The sequence below is a fragment of the Rhinopithecus bieti genome, unplaced genomic scaffold (assembly GCF_001698545.2).
Source record: "Rhinopithecus bieti isolate Rb0 unplaced genomic scaffold, ASM169854v2 scaffold_28081, whole genome shotgun sequence".
NCBI classification, from domain to species: Eukaryota; Metazoa; Chordata; class Mammalia; order Primates; family Cercopithecidae; genus Rhinopithecus; species Rhinopithecus bieti.
In genome coordinates, this window is record NW_016812241.1 from 90,916 (window position 1) to 109,541 (window position 18,626).

General features: G+C 40.4%; 1 protein-coding gene across 4 annotated transcripts in view; it reads left to right on the forward strand.

Annotated features, from left to right (window-relative positions):
• Positions 1-18,626, forward strand: part of AKAP10 (A-kinase anchoring protein 10) — a 79,785-nt gene that overhangs the window by 47,649 nt on the left and 13,510 nt on the right. For all 4 annotated transcript variants that reach the window (XM_017895771.1, XM_017895768.1, XM_017895770.1 and 1 more), the window contains exons 7-11: positions 538-661; positions 1,673-1,809; positions 5,151-5,295; positions 9,910-10,083; positions 15,309-15,418. In XM_017895771.1, the coding sequence (XP_017751260.1) occupies positions 538-661; positions 1,673-1,809; positions 5,151-5,295; positions 9,910-10,083; positions 15,309-15,418 (690 nt within the window). The remainder of the gene's footprint in view (positions 1-537; positions 662-1,672; positions 1,810-5,150; positions 5,296-9,909; positions 10,084-15,308; positions 15,419-18,626) is intronic.

Below are 18,626 nucleotides of genomic sequence, written 5' to 3' on the forward strand. Positions count from 1 at the left end.
AAAAAAAAAAAAAAAAAAAAAAAAGAATTGGTTTATTTATTGAAATAATGCATGTCTTCAGATGGCTCTCCTAATTTGTTAGACTTTAAGCTAAATCAATGCTGTATAACTAAATCTACATAGATTTGTTGAAATGGCTCCAGGGGTTTTTTAGATTTATTGCTGCTGTGTGCCCTTAAAAAAAATCTATTCATTCTTTCACTTAACATTTATCAAAAGAGTGCTCTGTGTAAGACATGGTTAGGCATAGTACCAGTCTTAAAGGAAGTTACAACCTAGTAAAAGACATAGGGCATGTTCTTTGGTTACTGTAATATAAAGTGGCATGTGTTAAATGTCAGGGGAGAACTACAAAGTCATAAAAAGGTGGGAGAGATTACATACAGGTAAAGGAATCAGGAATGACACCGTGGGGAGTGAGATAGTGTTGACCTAGCCTTTAAGATACAATAGGGACAGTATGGAAAGAGTATATTTTTCCCACTTAAACTCTTTCCTTGGTCGTTCCCTCAAATTTTCCCTTTTGTCCATGTGCAGGCACTTTAGTGAGTTTCTGCGAAGTCACCATTTCTGTAAATACCAGATTGAAGTGCTGACCAGTGGAACTGTTTACCTGGCTGACATTCTCTTCTGTGAGTCAGCCCTCTTTTATTTCTCTGAGGTAAAGTCTGCATTTCCTTTCACACTCTGTTCGAGCATTCCAGCCTCTAACTATCAATGCTGGGGCCCTGTCTATAGGAAATAACCCAGAAGAGCCAAGTCATTTCCAAAAAGATTTATCGTTGTTTCAAGTTGTTTCTGATAGCAAGAGTAATTTAATAATATATTAGAGAGAACATGAAAACTCAATGTGTTAAATAACTCTAATTTTGAAAAACCTGATTAAGCTACTGCGTGCCAGAGAGTGCATGTTTTTAATTGTTTGGAGCTATTTTAAAACCACAGAATTTGAGACTTCCAGGGCATAAATTGCAGACCAGACTTCAGAAGAGAAAAAGAAAAGTAGTAAATTTTTTCTTATGCTCATCATGTTTACGTTAGCCACTTGATAGGATTGCCCAGTGAAGAAGCATTTGCAACAGACAATGAGTATATTAATCTTTTTGAGGCATACAGTGTAGTATAATGCTCTTTGTTAGGCTTCAATAAGTGAAATTATTTTGTCAGAAAGCAGAAAGAGGATTCCCGGTCTCACAAAGCAGTAATTTAGACACTTGATTCCACCTCTTTGCAAGAATACAGGTACTCAGTTGATCTGTTTTTTCACTCCCTTTCTTTGCTATAAGTTTAAATCAACAATTTGTTTAGGTTAATGGGTCCTCATGGAATGGTGGAAATGGTCAGATATAAAATATTTGGTTAGTTTACTCTTTATATGTTTGCTGGTAAGGAACCACAAATCCAATTTAGTATAATTTTTACTCTAGTTCACTAAAAGTTTGCATCCAGTTGTGTAGTGTTTGTTTCTTGTTAATTGTTTTTTTTTCCTCTAAATACTTTAAAACTTTTCAATCTCAAATGACTGTAACTTGCTGACAGGTGTTAACTGAAGAAGTAGATCTTTTTGTTTTTTGCTTATGACCTGTATTTTAATATTTGAGCTTATAGATTAGAGATGGTGAGAGAAATCTGTTTATAGCCTTATTTTCCCTTGTGTATTATTTCTTCCTAGTACATGGAAAAAGAGGATGCAGTGAATATCTTACAATTCTGGTTGGCAGCAGATAACTTCCAGTCTCAGCTTGCTGCCAAAAAGGGCCAATACGATGGACAGGAGGCACAGAATGATGCCATGATTTTATATGACAAGTGAGTTATACTGATAGATGCATTCAGCAGATACTTATTGAGCATTTGATATGTTTTGTGGAAATAAAGATGCAAAAACTCAGTCTCTGTTGTCAAGGAGTTCACAGGAGGCAGCATAAAAGTTACTTTTTATATGATGTTTGTAAAGCTTTGGGGGTTCTTAGAACAAAAGTTTCTGCTGGGAAAGGGGAGGTGTATGTGGGGTAAACAGGATGGCAGTGGTAGTGCTCAAGCAGTGTTTCCCAGAAGAGAGATTTTGTTTGGATCCTAAAGAATGAATTGAATTTTGCTACCCAGAGAAGGCAGGAAACAACATTCTAGGCAAAGGCATTGGCACAAAAGCCATGGAGACTTGGCGGAAGGTGACACTTTCAAGAAACTTGAGTTGAGATAATCAAAGGGTTGGGGAATAAATGTGAGGATGCTGGTACTAATTGGAATAGATTGTAAGGGACCTTGAATGCCTATTTAGGGGTATAGTATACTTTCTGTGTAAATCTGCCTTGCCACGTTATTAAATGAATTAGTTTTTTTATTAGTTTTCACTGAAAGTGAGAGGATAGAAAAATCATACAGTGAACAAAATTGAAAATATCTGGTCAGGCAAGTGATGAGCTTGTGGCCAGCTCTGTAACGTATGGTATTCTTTTCATTTTACTTTTCTTACTCTGTAAAAAAAGTAATTTGTGGTTGGGCACAGTGGCTCACACCTGTAATCCCAACACTTTGAGAGGCAGAAGCGGATGAATTGCTTAAGCCCAGGAATTTGAGACCAGCCTGGGCAACATGGCAAAACTCCGCCTTTACTAAAAATACAAAAATTAGCTGAGCATGGTGGTATGCGCCTGTTGTCCTAGCTACTTAGGGGCCTGAGGCAGGAGGATCACCTGAGCCTTGGGAGGTTGACGCTGCAGTGAGCTGTGATCCACTGTACTCCACCCCGTGCAGGGCAGCAGAGTGAGACCCTTTCTCCAAAAAAAAAAAAAAAAAAAGAAGTAATTTGTTATTTGTATCCTTAAGCAAATGGTAAAGGGGTAACTTGGGGATAGAGAAAAGTCCATAAATGTTAGGGTTTGAAGACAGCCAATAGCATCTAGGCCAATGGTTCCTGAACATTGGTCTGCAGGCTCTTGCTGGGCTGTCTGCATAGGAATCACCTGAGAGCTCGTTAAAAATAGGTTTTCAGGCCGGGTGTGGTGACTCATGCCTGTAATCCCAGCACTTTGGGAGGCCGAGGCGGGCAGATTACCTGAGGTCAGGCATTCAAGACCAGCCTGGTCAACATGGTAAAAGCCCATCTCTACTAAAAATACAAGAATTAGCCAGGCATGGTGGCACACACCTGTAATCCCAGGTACTCGGGAGGCTGAGGCAGGAGAATTGCTTGAGCCCGGGAGGCGGAGGTTGCAGTGAGCTGAGATCATGCCGCTGCACTCCAGCCTGGCTGACAGAGTGAGACTCTGTCTCAGAAAAAAAAAAAAAAAAATTTAAGTTTTCAATCTGGGCATGGTGGCTCACACCTGTAATCGCAGCATTTTGGAAGGCCAAGGCAGGCAGATCACTTGAGGTCAGGAGTTCGAGACCACCTGGCCAACATAGTGAAACCTGTCTCTACTAAAAACTACAAAAATTAGCTGGGCATTTTGACGGGTGCCTGTAATCCCAGCTACTAGGGAGGCTGAGGCAGGAGAATTGCTTGAACCCGGGAGGCAGAGGTTGCAGTGAGCTGACGTTGCGCCACTGCACTGGAGCCTGGGTGACAGAGGGAGACTCCATCTCAAAAAAAAAAAGTTTCCAGTCCCCCACCCACCCAGTCTCAGAAATTCTGATTCCACAGGTTTGAGGTGTGACCAGGAATCTTTATTTTTAGAAGACACACCAGATAATTCTGATAAATAGCCAGATTAGGGATGTAGTCTGATTTTCCTATTTTGCAAGTAAGGAAAATAAGGCCCAGAGAGGTAATGATTTTCTCAAAGTCACAGAACAAGTTAGTGGCAGAACTTGGACTGGAATGCAGTTCTTAATGTTCTGTCCAGTGTTTATTTTGGTACAATATGTTTGTAGACGATACTGTATAAGAAACATTGCTATATAGATGTTGAGATAAGAAGAGTTTACATTTAGAAATTTGGTGTAAAGTGCCTGAACCTTCAAGTCATGGAGGAGTATTGACCAACTTATTCAATACAACATAGGAGATTCACATTTTGTTACAAAAATGCTGATTTAAAAGGATAGTTTTCTTTTTTTTTTCTTTTTTGAGATGGAGTCTTGCCCACCCAGGCTGGAGTGCAGTGACACAATCTCAACTCACTGCAACCTCCGCCTCCTGGGTTCAAGCAATTCTCCTACCTCAGCCTCCCAAAGTGCTGGGATTACAGGTGTGGGCCACCACGCCCAGCTGATTTTTGTATTTTTAGTAGAGACAGGGTTTCACCATGTTGGCCAGGCCAGTCTTGAACACCTGACCGCAAATGATCCACCCACCTTGGCCTCACAAAGTGCTGGGATTACAGGTGTGAGCCACTGTGCCCGGCATACTTGTTTTTGTATCATATATATGCATCATCATAGTCATGCACTAGCAGCCTTTGTGTTTCTGTCAGGAGATGGGAGATAGAAGCCATTAGAGTGCTTGGAAGAGAACTTTTTTTTTTTCCTCGCATTTAATGCTTTTTTTGGTATTCATTTCATAATCAGCTTACCAAAACATTAGTTGCATTATAGTCTATCAAGGTAGAAATCTTTGTGTTTCCAATATTAGTTACTCCCTTTCCTTTCCACACTGAGTCATCAGTAAGTCCTGTTCTATCCAAATAGATCATATCCATCCAGCTCACCCTCAGTGCTGTTTTGTTTTGAATTTGTACATGTTTACTGCTGATGCCTTATAGTTATGATGATGTGTTCTTATTTTATTCTGTGCATACAAGTTCTCAGCTTGCTTTTTAGGGGAAGTGACCATGTCTTCCTTTCCTATAAATTCATTTCTGTCTATCAAGTCCTGAACAGAGAATAGGTACCCATAAATATGTGATTGTTAGTTTCTTTGCCTCAGTTGTAGTCTGATCCTTACAGCTTTTAAACGACAGTAGAGTTCCCCGTCAAGAACTAAGGATGGTTGGCAGACAGATAGAAAGGTAGCAAGTTGACCCAACTATCTGTGGGGAAGTGGGAATAAAGAAAGGTTGCATCAGTACTGTCATCACATAGCTCTATGGTTCTAGGCCTGCAGACTGAATCAAGTAGCCTTGTATAAGATTCTCCGGAGGAGGTGCCAAAAGTTGCTTATACTTCCTATGGAATTTGATTTTACTTTGGATATCTTTTTACCATAGATACTTCTCCCTCCAAGCCACACATCCTCTTGGATTTGATGATGTCGTACGATTAGAAATTGAATCCAATATCTGCAGGGAAGGTGGGCCACTCCCCAACTGTTTCACAACTCCATTACGTCAGGCCTGGACAACCATGGAGAAGGTAACCAAGAACTTTAAACGTATTAAACTACAAGAAGTTTTATTGGTAGAACTCATAAAATATAAGGTGAGAAAACCAAGCAGAATAGCACAGTGGAAATTGAAGCAGTCCAGCACAGTGATTAAGAGCAGAGGCCTTGAGTCTGGCCTGGTATGTACAGTCACATGCCACATAACATTTTAGTCAACAATGGGCTTGCATGTACAATGGTCTTACATGATTATGATGGATCAGAGCTGGCAGTGCAATAATAACAAAAGTTAGAAAAAATAAATTTTAATAAGTAAAAAAGAAAAACTAAAAAGATAAAGAACAAACAAGAACAAAACCAAAAAAATTAATGGAACTGAAAAATCTCTGTTGCCTCATATTTACTGTACTATAATTTTAATCATTATTTTAGCGTGCTCCTTCTACTTATTAAAAAAAAAAAAAAAAATTTAACTGTAAAACAGCTTCAGACAGGTCCTTCACAAGGTTTCCAGAAGGAGACATTATCAAAGGAGATGATGGCTCCATGCGTGTTACTGCCCCTGAAGACCTTCCAGTGGGACAAGATGTGGAGGTGAAGGAAAGTGATAATGAAGATCCTGACCCTGTGTAGGCTTAGGCTAATGTGGGTGTTTGTCTTAGTTTTTAACAAACGAATTTAAAAGGAAAAAAAATTAAAATAGAAAAAAAGCTTGTAAAATAAGGATATAATGAAAATATTTTGTATAGCTGTATATGTTTGTGTTTTAAGCTGTTATGACAACAGAGTCAAAAGTTAAAAAAAGGTGAAACTTATAGAGTTAAAAAGTTACAGTAAGCTAAATTATTATTAAAGAAAAAAATTTTAAATAAATTTAGTGTAGCCTAAGTGTATAGTGTAAGTCTACAGTAGTGTATAGTAATGTGCTAGGCCTTCACATTCACTCACCACTCACTCCCTGACTCTCCCAGAGCAACTTCCAGTCCTGCAAGCTCCATTCATGGTAAGTGCCTTATACAGATGTACCTTTTTTTATCTTTTAAACTGTATTTTTACTGTGCCTTTTCTGTGTTTGTGTTTAAATACACAAATTCTTACCACTGTAGTAGTAACCTGGAGTATTTGTTATAGTAACATGTGATAAAGGTTTGTAGCCCAAAAGCAATAGGTTGTAGCACATAGCCAAGGGGTATAGTAGGCCATACCATCTAGGTTTGTATAAGTACACTCTGTGATGTTAGCACAATGGCAAATAGAAATTCGATTGATTGATTGATTGAGACAGAATCTCACTCTGTTGTCCAGGCTGGAGTGCAGTGGCACAATCTTGGTACACTGCAACTTCTGCCTCCCAGGTTCGAGCAATTCTCCTGTCTCATCCTCCCACGTAGCTGGGATTACAGGCAGGCACCACTACGTCTGGCTAATTTTTGTATTTTAGTAGAGACGGGGTTTCACCATGTTGGCCAGGCTGTTCTCGAACTCCTGACCTTAAGTGATCTGCCTGCTTTGGCCTCCGAAAGTGCTGGGATTACAGGCATGAGCCACCATGTCTGGGCAGTAACTGAAATTCTCTAATGCCATTTTCCTTATCTGTAAAATGACGATAATATGCATGTTTACCTCAAAGTTACTTTGAGGATTAAAATAAGGTAATGTATATAAAAATACATATTAACATAGTACCTGACACATGGTAAGCATCAAAAAATGTTAACTACTGTTATTACTATTATTATTACATATTTTTAAATAATTAGAAAGCATTATCAAAAATTAGCTGGGCGTAGTGGCACACACCTGTAGTTCCAGCTACTCAGGAGGCTGAAGCTGAAGGATTGCTTGAGCCTGGGAGTTCAAGGCTGCAGTGAGCCGTGTTCATGCCCCTGTACTCCAGCCTTGGTGACAGAGCAAGACCCTGTCTCCAAAAATTGAAGAAGGCATTATGGGGCAGAGTTAGCTTGGTAATGATCCAAATATTTCACCAGTATCTGTCACAGGATTGGAATACTAGTTTTCGGTATTATGATCACTAGGTATTACTAATAGCTTATTAATAATAAAGCATTGACCAGGCGCAGTGACTCATGCCTGTAATCCCAGCACTTTGGGAGGCTGAGGCGGGTGGATCACCTGAGGTCAGGAATTCAAGACCAGCCTGACCAACATGGAGAAACCCCATTTTTACTAAAAACACAAAATTAGTTGGGCGTGGTGGTGCATGCCTGTAATCCCAGCTACTTAGGAGGCTGAGGTGGGAGAATCGCTTGAACCCAGGAGGCGGAGGTTGCAGTGAGCTGAGATTGTGACATTGCACTCCAGCCTGGGCAACAAGAGCAAAACTCCATCTCAAAAAAATAATGATGATAAATAAATAAAAGTAAAGTTTTGATGTTTGTGAGTGGTTTATTCTTCTAATGAACTAGAGGAGATTTTTCCAGGAATTGTAGAGCCCATGAGGTTATGTTGTTTATATGTGTCATGTGTATCCAGGTGAAAAAACTTAATTAAGTGCTATTGTATAATACCATACACAAAAACTGAATTTTAGGAATACTGAAGAATTACATATAGAAGTCAAATCATTAAATAGCTAGTAGTAAACAGAATAGAGTGTCAGCTGTTACTCAATGATAATGTTTTCATGATTAAAATTAAACCTTTTCTGATTTTAAAGGAAAAGTTCAGATCTGTGTGATACAAAGAATGTAAGTTTTCAGGGTAATAAAATTAAAATGCAGAGAGAAAATGCAAAAGTATTTCTTACTAGATGTGTGTATGTAAGGAACTTAGACTAATTTTAAGAACACTATCAAGACCCTGGTAGTTAAGTAGGAAAAAAGACATGAATAATTCATTCACCAAAAAGTGTTACGGTGGTAAACAAAAGAAATGTGTTTCTACCATCCTGGAGTCTACAAAAAAGGCACATATTGGCTGGGCACGGTGGCTCACACCTCTAATCCCAGCACTTTGGGAGATTGAGGTGGGTGGATCACCTGAGGTCAGGAGTTCAAGACCAGCTTGGCCAACATGGCAAAACCCCATCTCTGCTAAAAATACAAAAATTAACTGGGTGTGGTGGTGGGCACCTGTAATCCCAGCTACTCGGGAGGCTGAGGCAGGAGAATCACTTGATCCTGGGAGGCAGAGGTTCCAGTGAGTCAAGATCACACCACTGCATTCCAGCCTTGGCTACAAGAGCGAAACTCCATCTCAAAAAACCAAAAACAAACAAAAAAGGTGCATATTAAATACGAACATAAAGATTTACAAATTATACTGAATAAGTTCTCATGTTTGTTATTTGCATGTCCAGTTACAAACTTTTCTTTCATAGAATTAGAAATACAAGTAATAAACATGAGAACTCATTCAGTATAATTAATAATTATTAAATGTAAATAAAAACATCTATATAAAATTAGGTATTTAACAATTATTTGGGGAAAAAAAACCATACAACCCAGTCTTAGAAAACCTATGTGGAAACAGATATTTTGATATATTGCTAGTGATTCAAATTGATAATGTTCCTTTGAAGGGTAAGCTGACCATATATATCAAAGTTAAAATTTAACTCAGTAATCACACACCTGGTGAGTTATCTTAAGGAAATCAGTTTGAAAGTAAAATCAATATATGCACAAAGACAAGACTGTAGAGTTAGGGGGTAGGTGCCATAAACAGAAAATTCGACGTTCTGGTAGAATATCAGAGAGTTAGCTGACATACTTTGATTCTTTTTTTTCTGTTTTTTTGTTTTTTGAGGAGCGGGCGGGAGTGTCGTCGCTGGCTGCGCGCTGGAGTGCGTGTGCCGGATCTCAGCTCAGCTGCAGAGTCTCCAGCGCTGCCCGGGGTGTGTGCACATCGCATGTCTCCTGCCTCGAGCCTCGGCGATAGCGGGCGACTACAGGCACGCGGCCACCGGTCAACCGCGCTGGAGTTTTTTGTATTTTCAGTACGAACAGCGGTCTTCACCTCTTAGCCAGGGATGGTCATCGATCATCCTGACCTCGTGATTCCACCCCGTCCTCGGCTCCCAGAGTGCTGAGATTACAGGCTTGAGTCACCATGCCCGGCCCGTAATACTTTCATGACGAATGTTTTAGGGGAGAAAACCCAACAAAATTACATGCATTGTAATTTTTTTTTTTTTTTTTTTTTTTTGAGACATAGTCTCGCGCTGGCATCCAGGCTGGGGTGCAAGTGGCGCAATCTCGGCTCACTGCAATCTCTGCCACCCGGGTTCAAGCAATTCTCCTGTCTCAGCCTCCTGAGTAGCTGTGATTATAGGTGCTCACCACCATGCCCGGCTAATTTTTATAGTTTTTAGTAGAGATGGGTTTCATCATGTTGGCCAGGCTGTTCTTAAATTCCTGGCCTCAAGTGATCCGTCTGCCTTGGCCTCCCAGAGTGCTGAGATTACAGGTGTGAGCCACTGCACCCAGACTCATGCATTATAATTTTAATTTGTAAACTGTACAAAGGAATAATACTTGTAGTAAAACAAGAAGGAAAAACATTTGTTATAGGTAGTTAACGTTTATAACCAGTAAAATTATGCGTAAAGTTTATTTATTTAAAATAGTTTTAATTGGATTTGATTTCAACTTTAAAATAATGCTTTTCCTCTCTATCAGGTCTTTTTGCCTGGCTTTTTGTCCAGCAATCTTTATTATAAATATTTGAATGATCTCATCCATTCGGTTCGAGGAGATGAATTTCTGGGCGGGAACGTTTCGATGACTGCTCCTGGCTCTGTTGGCCCTCCTGATGAGTCTCACCCAGGGAGTTCTGACAGCTCTGCGTCTCAGGTATTGACTGACTGCATCTGCCATTAGGGAGAAAAGCATACACATCCTTTCCTTCACATCCCAGTAACAGATCCTGTTTTTAAATTTTAAGTTATAGAAACAAAAGATAAATAAAAGCCGGGCGCGGTGGTTTGTGCCTGTAATCCCAGCACTATGGGAGGTTGCAGTGGGCAGATCACATGAGGTCAGGAATTCGAGACCATCCTGGCCGACATGGTGAAACCCATCTCTACTAAAAATACAAAAATTAGCCGGGCATGGTGGCAGGCACCTGTAATCCCAGCTACTTGGGAGGCTGAGGCAGGAGAATCGCTTGAACCCAGGAGGCAGAGGTTGCAATGAGGCGAAATCGCGCTACTGCACTCCAGTCTGGGTGACAGAGTGAGACTCTGTCTCAAAAAAAAAATGAGAGAGAGAAATAAAATTAGCTTACTTACTATCTTCTAATTAAAGCATTTGTGGTGACTTACAATATACTGTATTGTAAAGTATCATGCTGTTTCATTTAGGCCATTATTCTGTTTGAATCTATGGCTATTTCTCTTAATAAATCAAGTAATATGGAATATATTCATAGCCTCTGAAGAGCTCTGTATGTAAGTATTTATTTAGGATACTTTTTATAAAATAATTGAGTGAATTCTTAGGTCTCCTTTTTTTTCTTTTCTTTTCTTTTCTTTTTTTTTTTGAGACAGGGTCTCCTCACTGCAGCCTGGAAATTCTGGGCTCAAATAATCCACCCACCACAACCTCCTGAGTAGCTGGGACTAGAGGGATGCACCACCATGCCTGGCTAATTTGAAAATTTTTTTTGGCCAGGCACGGTGGCTAACACCTGTAATCCCAGCACTTTGGGAGACTGAGGTGGGCAGATCAGGAGGTCAGGAGATCAAGACCATCCTGGCCAACATGGTGAAACCCCATCTCTACTAAAAATACAAAAATTAGCTGGATGTAGTGGCCGCACTCCTGTAATATCAGCTACTTGGGAGGCTGAGGCAGGAGAATGGCTTGAACCAGGGGGTCGGCGTTTGCAGTGAGCCGAGATCATGCCACTGCACTCCAGCCTGGCAACAGAAGAGACTCCATCTCAAAAAAAAAAATGTATACATGACCATATAAAAACCACTGAATTGTATGATGTGAATGTGAATTAGCACAATAAAGCTGTACAAAAAAAGAATACACGGTATGGTTTTATTTATAAAATGATAAGAACAAGTAATGCTAATATACGCCATTTATAAAATGACATTTATAAAATGACAAGAACAGGTAATGCTAATCTACGCTAACATTTCAGGCATTTGCCAGCACGCCTGGCAGATTTTTCTATTTTTACTAGAGACGGGGTTTCAATGTGTTAACCAGGCTGGTCACAAACTCCTGACCTCAGGTGATCTGCCCGCCTAGGCCTCCCAGAGTCCTGAGATTACAGGCATGAGCCATTGGGCCTGGCCTAAATTTTCTTTTTTTCTTTTTTTTTGGGGGGGGGGGTGGGGGGACAGAGTCTTCCTCTTGTTGCCCAGGCTGGAGTGCAATGGCTCAATCTCGGCCCACTGCAATCTCTGCCTGCTGGGTTCAAGCGATTCTCCTGCCTCAGCCTCCCCAGTAGCCGGGATTACAGGCACCCACCACCACACCCAGCTAACTTTTGTATTTTTTTTAGAGACAGGGTTTCACCATGTTGGCCAGGCTGGTCTCGAACTCCTGACCTCAGGTGATGCAGCTGCGTTGGCTTCCCAAAATGATGGGATTACAGGCGTGAGCTACCGTGCCCAGCCAATTTTCTCATCATATTGCTCAGGCTGGTCTCAAACTCCTGGGTTCAAGTGATCCTCCTGCCTTGGCCTCCCAAGGTGTGGGGATTACAGGTGTGAGCCACCTTGCTCAGCCCCTTTGCCCATTTTTAAATTAGATTGCCTTTTTATATTGAGTTTCAGGAGTCCTTTATATATTCTAGATAAATGTTCCTTATCAAATTATATTATTTCCAGGTATTTTCTTCATTCTGTGAGTTGTCTTTCCTCTACCTTTTAAAAAAGGGGTTTTTTTGTTTTGTTTTGTTTTGTTTTTGTTGTTTGTTTTTTGAGATAAGGTCTCATTCTGTTGCCCAGGCTGGAGTGGCACAATCACAGTGGCACAATCACAGCTTACTGCCACCTCGACCTCCTGGGCCGAAGTGATCCTCTCACTTCAGCCTCCTGAATAGCTAGGGCCGTAGATACGCACTCTCCCAGCCAGCTATTTTTTTCTGTTTGTAGAGACAGATCTTACTGTGCTGCCCAGCCTGGTCTCAAACTCTAGGCTCAAAGTGATTCTCCCATCTCTGCCTCCCAGATTGCTGGGATTGCAGATGTCAGCCACATGCAACCTGTCTTTTCACTATTAATAGTGTCTTCCTGCCTTAGCCTCCCGAGTAGCTGGGATTCCAGGCACCCACCATCATGCCTGGCTAATTTTTTTGTATTTTTGGTAAAGACAGCGTTTCACCATGTTCACCCAGCTGGTCTTGAACTCCTGAATTCAGGTGATCCACCTGCCATGGCCTCCCAAAGTGCTGGGATTACAGGCGTGAGCCACTGCACCCAGCCGAAATATTGCCGTCTTAGCAATATTGTCTTCTGATTTGTGAACATAGATGTATCTTCATGTATTTATGTGTTCTTTAATTTCAGCAGAATTTTATAGTTTTCAGAGTAGAAGCCTTTCACCCCCTTGGGTCATTTATTCCTATGTTTAAATTCTTTTCGATTCCATTATAAATAGAATTGTTTTCTTAATTTCATTTTCAGATTGATGAGAGAGCACAGAAATACAAGTGATTTTGGCTGGGCACGGTGGCTCACGCCTGTAATCCCAGCACTTTGGGAGGCTGAGATGGGTGGATCACGAGGTCAGGAGATCCAGACCATCCTGGCTAACACAGTGAAACCCCGTCTCTACTAAAAATAAAAAAAAATGGCCAGGCGTGGTGGCGGGCACCTGTAGTCCCAGCTACTCAGGAGGCTGAGGCAGGAGAATGGTGTGAGTTCCAGAGGTGGAGCTTGCAGTGGGTCAAGATCGTGCCACTGCACTCCAGCCTTGGTGACAGAGCGAGACTCCGTCTCAAAAAAAAAAAAAAGAAAGAAATACAAGTGATTTTACATGTTGATCTTGCAACTTCAACTTTGCTAAATCTGATTGTTAGCTCTAATAGTTTTCTTGTGGATTCTTTAGGATTTTCATTATATAAGATCATGTAATTTATGGATACAGATAGTTTTTTTCTGGCTAGAACTTACAGAACAATGATGAGTAAAAGTGGCAAAAGCAAAAATCTTTGTCTTGTTTCCTATCTGACAGGGAATGCTTTCAATTTCATCATTTAATATGATATTAGGTCTGGGTTTTCAATAAATGCCTTTTTTCAGGTTGAGGAATTTCCCTATCATTCCTAATTTTTTAATGCTTTTTTTTTTTTTTAAATCATGAAACGGTGTTGAATATTGTCATGTTCTTTCTGTATCAGTATAAATGATCATATGGGTTTTGGGTTTTATTCTATTGATGTGAAATATTAATTGATTTTCAGTGTTAAACCAACCATGCATGCCTGAGATCAATCTCACTTGGTCATGGTGTGTAATCTTTTCAATATGCTGCTGGATTCTATTTACTGGTATTTTGTTGAAGATTTTGTATCTGAATGCTTAAGATAACATTTATACTCCATCAGAAATCAATTGACCATAAATGTGAGGGTGTATTTGTGGGTTCTTAATTCTCTTCCATTCCAAAGATAAGACATCCATCCATCTGTATGTCTGTCTTTATGCCAGTACCATACTCTCTTGATTACTATTGCTGTGTAATAAGTTTTGAAATCAGAAAGTAAGAGTGAGATTTTGGTATCTGAGTAACAGTCCTCATAGAATTAGTTGGGAAGTATTCCCTCTTCTTTATTCTGGTCCCTCTTTCTTTTTTATTTAACTGTGTATCTTGGAGATTGTTCCTTCTCAACACATAATGAGAGCCCCTTTCCCTACCCTCCCACCCCTGCTATAGAGAGTTCTATAAGTGTCTGTTCAATTATTTTGTTTACTTAACCTATTACTTAGTCGGGACATTGAGCTTGTTTATGTCGTTTATTTTAAAGAATGCTGCAATGAATAATCTTGTATATAAGTCGTTTTCCATCAATATGAGTTTGTCTGTAACTGAATTTTTAGAAGTGGAATTTCTAGGTCAACCTATGGCTCTGTATTTCACAAAAATACCAATTCTGACTTTTCTTGTGGAGGTGGGGAGTAGGAGGTAGAATGCTGGAGGATAACTTGCTGTACTCAGCTAGCTAGTCATTTTAGAAAGGTTTCCTTAGCTTCTTTTTGTCATATGGCCTCACCAAGAATCAAGCACCTATTTACCCTGTAAACATGGGGTTTTACTACCCAGGATACATATTTCTGTATGGATGAGAGCTTTTCACACTGAGGAAATAATGCTGTGAGTACAGCACATTTGTTGGAACTTAAGTCATTAAGAATGTTTTATAAATTCATATATTACACAATTTGTTTTGTTTTATTTTTTAGTTTTTAAGACAAAGTCTTCCTCTGTTGCCCAGGCGGGAGAGCAGTGGTGCAATCTCGGCTCACTATGACCTCCACCTCCTGGGCTCAAGTGATTCTCATGTCTCAGCCTCCAGAGTAGCTAGGATTACAGGCATGTACCACCATGCCCAACTAATTTTTGTATTTTTAGTAGAAACGGGGTTTCACCATGTTGACCATGCTGGCCTCAAACTCTTGGCCTGAAGTGATTTGCCCACCTCAGCCTCCAAAAGTGCTGGGATCCTTGTATTGGGTAAAAGATGAGTATTGAGGGCTGCATGGTAGCTGATACCTGTAATCCCAGCACTTTGTGACACTGAGACGGGAGGAGTGCTGGAGCCCAGGAGATTGAGGCTGCAGTGAGTTATGATCGCGCCATCACACTTCAACCCAGGGATTACAGGCTTCAGTCACTGTGCCCGACCTGTACATTTTAATATTGTGCTCTCCTCTTTTAGCTATAGTATGAGGTTACATTTCAGAGTCATTGTTGTTAAGTATCTTAATAGTGATGAGGTTGAGTGAAAGTTACTTCTATTTCAGACACTGAAGAAAATTTTGTACAAATCTGTCACATTCCAAGCCCAGGACTGATTGTTTCATATACTTCTAATTTTACAATTTCTATTGTAGTCCAGTGTGAAAAAAGCCAGTATTAAAATACTGAAAAATTTTGATGAAGCGATAATTGTGGATGCGGCAAGTCTGGATCCGGAATCTTTGTATCAACGGACATATGCTGGGTAAGCTTAGCTCATGTGTAGAATTTTTACAAGTGTAAATAACTGCATCTTTTAAAATTTTTTAATTAAATTTTACATTTTTTCTAATCTATTATTATATGCCCAGAACTTTCACTTAGAGTGTGCAGTATAATGTGGTGGTTAAGTGTAAAGGCTCTGGAGTGACTTCCCGGGTTTTAATCTTGGCTCTGCTGCCATTTATTGGCAAGCTGCTAACCTCTTGGTATCTTGGTTTTTTCATCTGTAAAATGAGAATAATAAAGTGAAAGGATGCCAACATTATTTACTCTGGGCTGCATAACTCATACTTGCAAAAATTATTTCTTTGAATTTAATAATTAACTTGGTTATTCATTTTAGCTTGTGATAAAAAGATAGTGATTTATAGGATGTGCCACTTACAGAAATTTACCACAGATCCAATCATAAAATCACTTTCTCTTCCCTAAAGGTGGCTTGATTAACATGTAAAGGTGTGTAAAGGCTTGATTACCCTACCCTGACCCGTTCCCCAGTTCCCAGCAGTACCATGAAAAAGGGATTTCAACATACTTAATTGCTTTCAGTAGAAAGTAACAGTGGTAGGCCAGGCGCGGTGGGTCATGCCTGTAATCCCAGCACTTTGGGAGGCTGAGGCAGGCAGATCACAAGGTCAGGAGATCGAGACCATCCTGGCTAACATGGTGAAACCCCATCTCTACTAAAAAGACAAAAAGCCAGCCGTGGTGGCAGGCGCCTGTAGTCCCAGCTATTTGGGAGGCTGAGGCAGGAGAATGGCATGAATCTGGGAGGCGGAGCTTGCAGTGAGCAGAGATTGCACCACTGCACTGCAGCCTGGGCGAAAGAGCGAGACTCCGTCTCAAAACAAAAAAAAGCAACAATGGTATTGGGAGACTGAGGAGCTCGGAAAGTACTTGAAGGAAGTAAAAGGTTTGTTTGACCACACTGTATTTGGAAAGCCAGCTTCTTCAGCTGTGTCGCTTTGTATAGTGATCTTTAGTTTTTCTTTAAGAAAATAATGGACAAGGCCAGGCGCAGTGGCTCACGCCTGTAATCCCAGCACTTTGGGAGGCCGAGGCGGGTGGATTACCTAAGCTCTGGAGTTAGAGACCAGCCTGGGCAACATGGTGAAACCCATCTCTACTAAAATACAAAAAGCTGGGCGTGGCGGCGTGTGCCTGTAGTCCCAGCTACTCAGGAGGCTGAGGCAGGAGAATTGCTAGAACCTGGGAGGCGGAGGTTGCAGTGAGCTATCATGCCACTGCACTCCAGCCTGGGCGACAGAGCAAGACTCTGTCTCAAAAATAATAATAATAAAATAAAAAATAATGGACAGTAAACCTAAATGAATTCATTCCCAAAGATGATGTTATTCTTAAGGAATGGTTCATTTATTTAAGACCTTACATAAAGTCTATCCATTGTGTGATGTTTCACTTCTGTAATTGTGTATGTGTGTAATGTAAATATACATGTTTTTGTTTTGTTTTTTTGAGACAGAGTCTCGCTCTGTCACCCAGGCTGGAATGCACTGGTGCAGTCTCACTCTCTGCAACCTCTGTCACCCCAGATTCAAGCGTTTCTCCTGCCTCAGCCTCCCAAGTAGCTGGGACTACACGCGTGTGCCACCACGCCCGGCTAATTTTTTGTATTTTTAGTAGAGACAGGGTTTCACCGTTTTAGCCAGGATGGTCTCGATCTCCTGACCTCGTGATCCACCTGCCTTGGCCTCCCAAAGTGCTGCTATTACAGGCGTGAGCCATCACGCCCAGCATGTATTTTTTAAATATATAAAATGAAGCAGAAAAGAGAAATGATCATTTTTCTTTATCTTTAAAGATTACCTGTGCCAGGCACAGTGGCTCACACTTGTAATCCCAGCACTTTGGGAGGCTGAGGCAGGCAGATCACTTGAGGTCAGGAGTTTGAAACCAGCCTGGCCAACATAGTGAAACCCTGTCTTTATTAAAAATAAATAAAGATGGTTTTAATATTTGTTTTAGTTTTGTGATTTTAGCATCTTCCTGAAATTTTTCTCAAGGCAAGTAAATTGTATCAGTTGGTATATCAGCACCCATATATGAAATAACTTATTAGGAGGGTATCTCCAAAATAAGATCGACTTTGCCTGAAATAAACTGATATATTGATGTTCACAGAATTTTTCTTTTAACCAACTTGACAAATGCATTATTCTTGACCTCAAGTGATCCACCTTCCTCAGCATCCCAAAGTGCTGGGATTACAGGCATGAGCCACCGCACCTGGCATTATTCTTATAAAAAATTAAATTTATAGTTAAGTTTAATGTCCCCTTTGTTCATGTACCATTGCTTATTCCGTTCCTACTCACAGTAATCATTCTTATGGTGTGCATTTTTGTTTGCTTGTTTTTATGTAATTGATATTACACTCCATTCTGTACGTTGTACTTTCATTCACAGTGAGTTTTGGACATTCCTATGTTCATCTATACAGACTTACTTCATTTTAACTATACTGTAGTATTCCGTATATAATATTTATTATAACTCATAACTGTAGCAGAGTATCTCATAGTGTATGTGTTACTGTTTTGCCATTTTGGTATCAATGAGTATTTAAGTCATTTGCAGTTTTTCCCTCTTATACCCAGTATTACAAAGGATCTCCTTTTATATGCTTCTTTGTACCAAGAAGCAGATTTAAAACATTTTTTTTGAAAAAATTTTTGCAAAAAAATGAAGTCTCACTATGTTGCCCTGGCTGGTCTCAAACTCCTAGGCTCAAGCAGTCCTTCCATCTTGGCCTTCCAAAGCGCTGGGGTTACAGGCATGAGCCACCACGCCTGGCCCAGATTTTAAATTTTGATAGCTCTTACAATTTACTTTTTAAAGTATCTACATCATTTTATGTTCTCACCAGTCATTACTAAGAATACTTCAGACTTTTGGCTGAACACAGTGGCTAACGCCTGTAATCCCAGCACTTTGAGAGGCCGAGGCGGGCGGATCAAGAGATCAAGACCACCCAGGCCAACGTGGTGAAACCCTGTCTCTACTAAAAATACAAAAATTAGCTGGGCGTGGTGGCACACGCCCGTAGTCTAGCTACTCGGGAGGCTGAGGCAGGAGAATCACTTGAACCCGGGAGGCAGAGGTTGCAGTGAACTGAGATCGCACCACAGCACTCCAGCCTAGCAACAGAGTGAGATTCCGTCTCAGAAAAA